General features: G+C 45.1%; 1 protein-coding gene across 2 annotated transcripts in view; it reads left to right on the top strand.

Moving 5' to 3' along the window:
* The window catches only part of LOC109319341 (tissue factor pathway inhibitor-like), a 75,014-nt gene that overhangs the window by 50,809 nt on the left and 12,750 nt on the right, over positions 1 to 11,455 (top strand). For both annotated transcript variants that reach the window (XM_019548828.1, XM_019548827.1), the window contains one exon: positions 8,222 to 8,422. In XM_019548828.1, the coding sequence (XP_019404373.1) occupies positions 8,222 to 8,422 (201 nt within the window). The remainder of the gene's footprint in view (positions 1 to 8,221; positions 8,423 to 11,455) is intronic.

Below are 11,455 nucleotides of genomic sequence, written 5' to 3'. Positions count from 1 at the left end.
ACTAGCCTCTTGAGCTTGTCAAAGTCGGCTTTTCTGAAGTCAAGGACTTCTGTGTTGCTGACTGACTTGCCAGCTTTACGGCGGATGGTGAAGGTGATGAGCTCGTGATCGCTGTCACCCAACATCCCATCAATCACTAGGTCGCCAATTAGGTCGTCCCCCATAGCCAGTACCATGTGGGGACACTGTGCTCAGTCCATGTAGATGAGGGAAGATTGAGAGAGCGAAAGAAAAGACTCTGTAGCCCCTGCCCAAGGGACAGCTTGTAAATCCTGTAATCAGCTTAGCAGTGCTTTTCACAAGTTCTGTTCTGCAAGTATAAAATAGACAAAGGTGGATCCATACCTATTCAGATGCACTGGACAAACTTTCCTAAAGTTTAAGACTCTTCATTTCTACTTACTCTTCATTACTACTGGATAGAAAGATGAGAAATATAAGTAATTCCAAATCAGCTGAAGGAAATGAGGTCTGCTGAGTTTATAGCATCATGGGGCAGCTCCTTCAGTACAGCAGGGCTCAGTGAAATTTTTGGTCCCTGTGGATCCCCTGGAAAACCCTTTCATTAGGCTTATTTACTTAGTCTTTGTAAAAAAGATAGGACTTGGCTTTTTGTGACTTCAGGGGATCCAAATTTTCTGCTAGAAGACATATGTAATCTTAAGAAAATTCACCTGCAGCTTCAGGCAGCGTAGGAAATGTTTTCAGTACATTTTCAGTCTTAGCAGCATTATGACGGTGGGTCTAGTGGGTCACTCAGTTTGCACACAGAGGTTAAGCAAAACAATGATTCAGTTTTGTGGCTTTACTGGGAAACTGGCTAGTAGCTGAGACAGATTGTCCTTTGGGATAGCTTCCCGTTAAGCAATGAAATACCAGTAGTCCTTTGCTCATCCTCCTTATGGCATTCTACAATTACATTTACTCATTCTATACTATAGTTTGGAGACAATATTATAATTATATGGCATAGATGTGGCACAGCGTACAATGCAATGTGTTGGCATAGCCCTGTATCTGGACCTATAGATGGGAAATACTAGAGATTTCATATCCAGTGACTGAGTTGAGTTATTGTTCCAAGTTATTCAGAAGGCTTGGTTTTTTTTACATTCTCAAGAGACGCACATAATCACAGATTGCAACATGCTATTCAAATAGTATTTAAGTGGCCTGCACTAGACCAAATAAAGTTGGTAAATATCCACAGCTGGAGGAAAACTGGAATGTCTTTTGATGGGAGGTTGCAAAGCTTCAAAAGAAGCTTTGTAGACCAGAACAAAAAAAAAGTTTCCTAGTAGAAGGGCAATTGAGGATTAATTTTAAAGGCCACAATAGTTACAAGATTAATATAGAAACTAGTCCTTGTACAGAAATGCCATAATTAGGGCCAGATGTATATATTAGCAGAAGTGTATAGTTATGTTGACTTCTCTTGGCTCTTGGTTTTATATAGTCTAAAATTTTAAATAAAAAATTATAAAATTAAAAATTAAAGATTAATTCCCTTAGAACACTTTCAGATTATCCAACAGCAAACCATATTTCTTATTGTTATGTTCAAACCCTGACTTGCAGAGTCTATACCTATTTACTTTTTTGGTCCCTTAATCAAGAATAAAAACTCAAATTCCAATTAGTGTCAAATTTAGATTAGTGTCAAATGTAGACTTGAGGTAGATTCTTGTTCCATTTTTTTCCTTCTTCTTGGGCCATTGCAACTGGAATTGATTGGCACCCTTGGGAACAGTCTTGAGAGACATCAGTGTTTTAATTAGGGGAGGAAGAATAAGTTAGATCCTCCTAACTAATTTTGCTTAGGAAAATCTTAGAATAATGTTATATGTTTTGTGCTATTCTGAAGATAAGTAGAAGACTGCAGTTTACAGTGCCATAAGTATAATGGCGAATGCAAACCCTCTAGGATTTTTTTTCTAAATAAAGGGTACAGGGAAATGAAAACAGTGAAAATCTTCATTTGCAAGGGGACTAATTAGAACACCAGCTACTTAACGTCCATATAGAGTGTCAGCTGTATAGTCCTGCTAGCAAGATATTTTTACTATAGTTAAATGTCAGTGTTTTCACAAGCTATTAAAAAGTGTAGCATGACTTGCAATGAAAAGCTGCAGTTTACTTTTAACCTAATTTTCTAAAATTTTTGCTCTGCTTTGTAATAAAGTTGGAGAAAATAGGAAATGTCGAAGAAAATAAGCCTTTAAACTGTACTGAATAGACTGAGTGTACGTACTAGTGTGCTTGATCAAAAAGAGTGATGCTGCCACCTAGAGGACCCAATGGTCTGTTTCAGTGCTATGCTCTCTAACAATGTCAGTGTGTTTCCGCTATTATGGTCTATATACTTGTCTGGTATAAGGGGCCATCTTAATTATTTAACATCAGTGGCCATGTCTACACATCTGCTTTATTGTACAGTAGAATAATTAGCTGCAGAATAAAGTATCACCATCTATATGTGAAGTGGTATTAGGTCATGGTAAACTAAGTAATACCACGGTAAGATAGTACTGTCAGAGACAGGTAAATACTCAACTTAGGTGTAAATTGTACCCAGTCAACCTAGCCAGTCAGGGGGCAAACTCCTGCCTGCTGCCTAGCCATGCAGCTCCACACTTTGAGCATTCTCGTGTCCCAGCCAGCCTCTCCACCACCCAATACTGCCATCTGGGGCCCAGGACTTATCCCCGTGCCCCCTGGCAGCTCAGGCCTGTTCTGCCACAGCTCAAGTTGCTGCCATCTTGGGTACACATGTAGATGCTGTGCCGGGGAGTAGTTTCCTCTGGGTCAGGCTCCTCTAGAGTTCATTACTTTGCATTAATTACATGTGTATATGCACCCAGTAACACATAGAAAGTAAAACAAAACAACTGTGTCCAGTTTTATCCGAATGGAAAAGGACTTCAGGAGCTTTCTTCTTTCCTTGCACATCTGCAGAGATAGTCACTGTCCTTTAGGCCCACTGTTACTGCTCTATGCTAGTTTAATTTTAAAGGAGAGGTGAATAGAAGAGCTCACTTAGTCTTGGATGGAGGCATATATTTCACCCCTTGTACCTGTGTGTCTTGTGCAGAAACCAGAATTCTTGCAGTGTTTTCAAAGTTGCGCTCCATTATCATGTCATCAGTGACTAAGAAAGTATATGGTTCAAGTCTCAACACAGTAAAATTCTTACTTATTAATAAACTATAATCCAACCCAAATTTCCTACTTTCTTTTTAAATGCTAAATCATGTGGTGCACAGTGACAGATTTTTTTAAAACTTTTACCTTTATCCTAAACAGCAGGAATAAGCTTTTATCTAGTGAACACAGTGGATACATCTAGAAATGCTAATGCCATTAGCTAGTAAGCTTACTGAGTTGTAAAATACTGTCCAGTAAGCTTTCCCTGGCAGAGCATCTACACATGCTCTCATCAGCAGCAAATTTGCTCCCAAGAAAAGCAGTTCAGTGAAGAGCTACTCCAGCCCTGCTGTCCCTCATGAGCCAGCCCTGATCTGGCAGAAGACACTGGGGCCAGGGCCTGGTCTCCAGTGGGTGGAGAAAGCTGTGCTACCTCCATGGCAGCTGCCTCCCAGCCCCATGCCCCAATCTCCAGACTGGGGCGTGCGGCTGGGAAAATATCCCTTCCCCTAGCTATTGTTTCCTACTCCTATGCCCCAATCTGTGGATTAGGGCATGGGGCTTGGAAGCAACAGCTGGAGGAGGAGAGATTTTTCTCGCCCTGTGCTCTGATCTGCCAGTTGGACACAGGACTGGGAGAAGGAAGTTTCCCCAGCTCCTGCTGCCTGGGCTGACCAGGAGCAATTTGCTTCCAGTCAGCAGTTTACACATATGCTACTGTGCAGTAGTTACTGGGTGTGTCTATACATGCATTTGATGCAGCAGCAGTTTACTTGCAAGGAAACACTCCTGGGAAGGCATCTACATGTGCAGGGAAGCAAGAGCAGATTTGCTTCTGATAGCAGCAAACTGCTCCCAGTTCCTGGGGCCCTGCAGTGATCCTGTGCCATTAGCAGGGGGAGGTGGAGGCTCTGTCTACATCTGCCTGTGGCTGAAGGCCATCTTTAAAAGTCAGCCCTACTCCCAGGCCAGCTGTGTTTCTGGCCATAAGCAGTGCAGGGGCAGCATGTGGCCCACCACACCAACCATCTGGCCCACAGCTAGCTGGGTCCTGCTGGCTCTCCCACAAGTAGTAACTGCCTGCCTGGCCCCACTCTGCCATCCCAAGCCCCCTGCTGCCATGCACCTGCTGCCTGGACCCTGTCCAAGTCAGCGGGCCCCAATGACCTTCATCTGCGGGTGCTGAGGGAATTGGCTGGTGTCATTGCGAAGCCATTTCCACGGCTGTTCAAGGACTCCTGGTGCTCAGGTCAAGTCCCTGAGGACTGGAAAAGGGCCAATGTGGTCCCTATTTTGAAGCAGGGGAGGAAGGAAGAGCCTGGCAACTACAGATCAGTCAGCCTCACTTCTATCCTGGGGAAGGTCTTTGAAAAAATTATCAAGGGCCATATTTGTGAGAGTCCTGCAGGGGAAGTGATGTTGAGGGGTAACTAACATGGGTTTGTGCCAGGCCAATCCTGCCTGACTAACCTGGTCTGTTTCTATGACCAGGTAACAAAGAGCTTAGATATGAAGGAGGAAGTCAATGTCATCTTCTTGGACTTCCAGAAGGCCTTTGACATAGTGTTCCACCCAATTCTGGTAGGCAAGCTGAGGGACTGTGGCATTGAGGAATGCACAGTCACATGGGTGGCAAACTGGCTCCAGGGGTGCACCCAGAGGGTGGTGGTGGACGGGTCGATGTCAATCTGGGAGGGTGTGGGCAACGGAGTCCCCCAGGGCTTGGTCATAGGGCTGGTGCTGTTCAACATCTTCATTAGCGACCTGGACGAGGGTGTGGAGAGCATACTGTTCAAGTTTCCTGATGACACCAAGCTGTGGGGTAAAGTGAATACACCAGCAGGTAGGGACTGCATCCAGGCAGACCTGGATAAGTTAGAGAAGTGGGCAGATCTGAACAGGATGTAGTTCAACAAAGACAAGTGCAGGGTGCTGCACCTGGGGAGAGGGAACCAGCGTTATGGTTATAGGTTAGGGGCTGACCATCTCAGCAGCAAAGAGGCAGAGAGGGATCTTGGAGTCAGGATTGACTCCAGGATGAATATGAGTCGCCAATGTGATGAAGCAATAGGCAGAGCCAACCACACCCTGTCCTGCATCAACAGGGGCATCACTAACAGGTCCAGAGAGGTCTTGCTCCTCCTCTATGCAGCGCTGCTCAGGCCGCAGCTGGAGTACTGTGTCCAGTTCTGGGTGCCGCACTTCAAGAGGGACATGGAGAACCTGGAGAGGGTCCAGAGGAGGGTCACTCGTATGGTTGAGAGCCTCTGTGGCCAGCCCTATGAGGAGAGGCTGAGGGACCTGAATCTCTTCAGTGTCCACAAGAGGAGACTGAGGGGAGATCTTGTGGCTGCCTACAACCTTATCAGGGGCCAGCAGCAGGGACTCGGGGAAAGTCTGTTCACCAGGGCCCCCCTTGGAGTCACTAGAAACAATGGCCACAAGCTGAGGGAGGATAGGTTTAGGTTAGATATTAGGAAGAACTACTTCACTGTAAGGGTGGCCAGAGCCTGGAATAGGCTTCCCAGAGAGGTGGTGCTCTCAACTTCCCTGGAAATCTTCAAGAGGAGACTGGATAGGCACCTGGGTGGGGTATTATGGCCCCTGCCACCGCCAGTGCTCCTTCCTGCCCGTGGCGGGAGGGGTTGGACTCGATGATCTGTCTAGGTCCCTTCCGACTCATGATTCTATGATTCTATGATTGCTGACCAGACCCTGGCAGGGATGCCAACAATAAACTCCTGGACACTGTGATTGGGGCCATCCATGCCTTCCTGGGCCTCCAGCCTTGCCACCTCTAGGCCTATCTGGCCAGACAGGACTGGAACTGCACATCATCCAGGCCACCTGGGATGATAAGCAGTGGCTGGAGGTGTTCTGAATGATCCAGACCACCTTTCTGGACCTCCTGGAGCAGCTCCACCCACACCTGAAACAGCAGGACACCACCATGCAGCAGACCCTCCCCAAAGACACCCAGCTGGCCATCTCCCTGCTTGAGCTGGCTATGCCCACCAGCCTCCACTAGATCAGTCATCTCTTTGGCATAGGTAAGGCCACCACTGGGAAGACCACCCTAGAGGTGTGCACCACACTCCAGGATGTGCTGGGCGACACTGCGCTCCATATGCACGACCCCCTGGCAGTGGTGGTGGGGTTCCATACCCTGGGATTCCCCTAGTGCATCAGAGCCCTGAACAAGAGCCACATTTCCATCACCTGTTCACCCCATGGTGACCATCCCTACAACAACTGGTGATGCTTCCACTCCATTGCGCTGCAGGCCATCATCAACCACCACAGTGCCTTCACTAATGTGAGTGCCAGCTGGGTGAGCTGTGCCCATGATGCCCACTTCTTCAGGAATTCTTCTCTGCCAGCCCTGGTGCAGAGTGACTGGTTTGTGCTGGGGGTGCCGGACCTCCAGCTGGGAGCCATAGTGGTCCTATCCCTTCTCATTGGGGATCCTGTCTACCCACTCCTCCCACATCTCACGCAACCCTACAGCAGTCAGCTGGACCTCTGCCTAGCCCACTTCAATGAATACCTGGCCCAGAGGCCTGGGTCGAGTGTGTGTACCTTTGGGTGCTGGGTAGCTTCTGGGGCCAGGCGGGGCTAAGGTTAGGGGCAGGGTAGCAGGCAGCATAAAAGTGACCACCAGGGCCAGAATGGTATCTAGCACCTGGTGGTCCACCTCCATGGCCTCCACTACCCTAGCCATGAGCAGAGCCTGCTGCTGCAGGATCTCTATGTGCTGCACCTCCAGAGCCAGGAGCTATGCCCTAAACTCCCAGTCCACCCAGCCCCATATGTCCTTATGGGTGATGTCCTCTACCCATCACCTGTCCTGGTGGGTGATGTCCTCTGTTTGCCATGCCCATGTGTCTGCAGGAGGTCCAGTCCTGGGTCCTCTTCCTGCAAAGCTGGTGCATCTTTGGGGTCCCAGAAGGCAGTGACCCTGAGGGCGCATCCCAGCTGCCAACTACAGCTTCTCCTCTGTGTGGAGCTGCAGCACCTGCAGAGTCTAGTAGCAGGACTGACTAGGAGAATATTTGCTTCCGGTTGGCATCTAAAAGTGTGTTACTGTGCAGTAACTACCCATAAGTAAATTCGATACTTGCATTTGCAGGTAACAAATTTACTCATGGGTAGTGTAATTTTCTGCACAGTAAGCATGCACATGTATACACACACATGCTTACTGTGCAATAAACTGCACAGTAAAGCATCTCATGTAGATGCATTCACTGTGCAGCTAACCTACTACCTGTATTTACAGGTAGTAGGCAATCATGCAATAGACTAATCTATTGCACAGTAAATATTGCGTACATGTAGAAAGTGACACTTTATTGCCCAGTAGATTCGTCTACTGTGTAGTAAGATGTCTCGTGTAGACACTCCCAGTTTATGTTAAATCCAAGATTTACCAAAAAAGTGTTCACTCTAGTTTCTTGAAGTGAACGGAGGCCCACAAATTCATTTAAATAATGAGTGATCAAATTATACACTTAGAGAGAACTAAGCATTGTCATGATCTTGCTTTTCTTTCAATTTGTTAAAAATGTATTATTTTAAGCTACTAACTCCATAACTCTACAGAAAGTAGAACTAATAGCATTTCAAATAGATGTGATGTAGCTTAATTGTTAGAGTTGGGTTTATCTTTTATCTATACATTTTAGACATGCTGTTGTTTTAAATTATTAACTACTTTCTGTGAATAGTATTTTGTTTATTTTTTATTCCAAGAGTTGCTGGTGAGTATTTAATTTATTATGGGGATTACAGGTCTTGGTACTAGCTCCCTGATGAAATGAGTATAACTTCTGGAATTTGCACTCCAATAAATTATTTTATTTTATTTTTACAGGCATATATTAAAATTATACACAATTTCAAAAGCTAAATACCGTGCTGTAAATTTTCAAAAAATGGGGCAGAGCAAAAATCAGCTACTTCAGGGGTCAGTGCCATATACTGTTTAAATCTCTAAAATGACAAAAATTATGCTACTATATTAACCAAACTAATTTCATAACATTTAGTATCTTGCTTCCTTTTTTCCCACTCATAGTTGCTGTATCATCACCACTGAAACTTGGACATTCAATTTGTGCAATGAAGCTAGATGAAGGCCCATGCAAAGCAATACTTGTGAGGTATTACTTCAACATTCAAAACCGCAAGTGTGAAACATTTGAATATGGTGGATGCAAAGGCAATGAAAACAACTTTCTAACATTAGAAGAATGCAAAGAGAAGTGTGTGGTTACAGGTCAGTTCCTTTTCTCCCATCATCCTCGCTGTCTTTTGTATCTATTTATTGTCTCCACTTAGATTGTAAGTTCTTGGTGAGCAGGGCCATCTCTCTCTTATTTTTTTTTTTGTCTGTGCAGTGCCCAGTGCAATGGGACCTTCACATCTAGGTTATACTGTAATAATAATGTTATAGCAGGTGTCACTTTTACTATCACCAAGTCCTTCTTGTTTGTGTGTGAGCAAATATTGAGACTTGGAAAGACGTAGTCTGTATGGCTGCCTATACACATACATGAGGAGGGGAAGGACGGCTTTTTAACTACAGCTGTTTCCAGAGAGCCACTCTAATTAAAACACCACAGTGTCACATGTATTAAGCCCTCACACATTTAAAAATGACTGTGGGATAGTTTAACTAAAGCTCATGGGCATTTTTACACATACAAGTGCCACACCACCGGGTGCATTGAAAAATGTCTGGCACTGTGGTGCTTGCAGTTGTATAAGCAGCGAGATGCACATCAGCACTGAGAAGATGGCAGTGGTGCACTTTAGATATAAATACATTGTAGGTGCTTTAGTTCAAAAATGCACGGCTGCCATTTTCTGCATGCTAACACGCATTTCGCTGCTTATGCAACTGCATGCAGTGCAGCACATTTCACCTCAGCTCTCAGATGAAGCAGACTTGATCAACCATGTCTGCTCTGAAGCAGCAGATTTCCAGCATGTCACAGGACAGAAAAGTATGTGTATAAATGCCCCATTTGATTAGCTTCAGTTAAAGTGCCCCAGCACTTCTAGTTAGAACATGTCAGAGCACATGTATAGGCACTCTATGATAGTGTGGGGGGTGCTGTTTGTTTTGTTTTTTAATTCAAGAATCTCAATGGAAGGAGGTATATGAGGGCCCTGGCACATGTTGCATTTTAACACCACAATAGGATTTTATTGCACCATAAATAGTAACAGGTTAAAGCCAAATTATGGCTGATAATATTGCAAACAAGCTAGAAAGATATTCCACATATAGTGTGTAACCACAACCTTGTGGCTTGTTTGTATCACACCCAAAATTGAATGTATGGCATGTCCAGGCTGACCCATGACAGATCCTGATGCTCAGCAGAGCATTGGATCTAGCATGCTGCAGCCTCCTGAACATATGAGGACACAACATCCTAAGCCCAGCATCAATGAGCATCTCCCTGATCTCAGGATCACTATGCCCCATTAGGCTGAGGCTACATGAGAAAGCCCACTTTTTAAAGTTCTCAGGACACCTGTAGGAGCACTTGCTGGGGAGCTAGGAGCTCTCTGCTCTCCAGCTGCAGGCACCATTTCACATAGACACGGGAAGCTGGACAGCCAGAAGCTTTCAGCTCTCCAGTTGCCTGTGTCTTGCACTATAAGTCCCAGTCCCCAGGGAACTTTAAGGAGCTCACGGAGGCATCTGTGCTCTTTAAAGCTTCCCAGGTGCTGGAACCTAGGGTGCCTGTACATGTGTGAGATGCCAGCTCTGACGCATTCTAATGAATCCCCCTCCTTTCCCCAAATGCAAAAGCAACAGCTGGTGAGTGGGAAGCTGCTGTTTCCACAGAAGCCCAGCTCCCAGCTGCAGCCTGCTTTTTAAAGGTGTAGGTAGCCTGACATTAGGAAGATGTTCTCCAGTGCTGGACTCACAGCACCCTGGACCTTTAGTGGGGGGCTCCCCAAATGCTGGCAGCTGGCAGTCAAGTAATTGGGTTTTGAGGAATTTTATGCTCCATCCCTTATACATGCCTGGCCTGGCAGTTCATGCAAGTTGGGAGATGGGAAACAAACTTCTTCAAACCCCAGTTGGGCTGTTGTCTTAATGTCTGCCAGTAGCTTGAGTAACAGAACAATTCCTTCCTTACCTGGGTCTCTAACTAAAGCACAATTTACTTATGGGTACTGGTGCTGGGCTGAGATTTCTGAAGGAAGAGATTGTCAGAATGCTTATTAATTCCTCAGGTCTAGGACTGCTGTAAATATAGTAATTTTTAATACATATGCATACTCCATATCCATGATTTTTCCTGCACTGATAAGCTGATCTGCAAGACCTCAGATGTTTGCTACCATTCCATTGTGGAGCACAAAGTGGTATAATTACATAACATATATTATATTAGTGGGCTCACCTGACATACCAGCAGCATCGCTATAGCAAGAGAAGCTCTGAGGTGTAGATATGCTCAATTGCTAAATATTATATTAAATATTAATAGGTCACACAAATGAGACTGACACAGGGGAAAAGGTTATTCATAGCTGTCTTGTCTTATTGGATAGTACCAAGAAAACAGCTCTTGCAGTATTATGGACACATGAACAATTGTCATTTTATTTGTCCTCCCTGTTGTCAGAGCATACCCCTGCAACTGGCCTCATTATCACTGCTGTTGTCTCATAGTCATCAGACCAGTGTTGCAGGATAAAACTTGATCTCCTGAGAACAGTATGTATCATCCTCAGCAAACTTTGTCAGAGATAATTCTCTGGAAAGTAGCTTAGTAAGTCTAAAGAGTTTACATTCAAGTTTGCCCAGCTTTACAAAGAGCCATTTTAAGTTGTCGTCTTCTCCCCACCTCCCACATCATTTAATTTCAGCTATTAATTCAGTCATTTCCTTCAGTTCAATAGGCAGACCATATATTTGTCTCAGGGCAGTTCCACAAAATATCTATGTTCCATGTCACTAAACAAATCCCAAACACCACTTTCTAGCATTTATTGAAATGCAAGGGAATGTGGAATAGTGAAGATACAAAGAAACAGTGTGTATGTTAGCTCAATGTAATAATGTTTTTCTTAATAAAACTCAGCAGGGGTGAGATAGAGAATTTTTAGGCTGACACGAATGGCCATTTTTTAACAAGCCATATCAGCCAATACCGATCTGATTCTGATATGCAACTGGACAGCATGGAGAGTGACACCGGAATGGTAAGTCTGTTGTGGGGGAAGGAGGGAGGGGGGTGGGAAGGGGCATGGGGAGGAAGATGGAGGCCCCTGGGCTGAGGGA

The sequence above is a fragment of the Crocodylus porosus genome, unplaced genomic scaffold (genome assembly GCF_001723895.1).
Source record: "Crocodylus porosus isolate Cpor-Errol unplaced genomic scaffold, CroPor_comp1, whole genome shotgun sequence".
In the NCBI taxonomy this organism is placed as follows: Eukaryota; Metazoa; Chordata; order Crocodylia; family Crocodylidae; genus Crocodylus; species Crocodylus porosus.
Note: the sequence above shows the minus strand (reverse complement) of the source record. Positions and strands in the feature narration are given on the sequence as shown.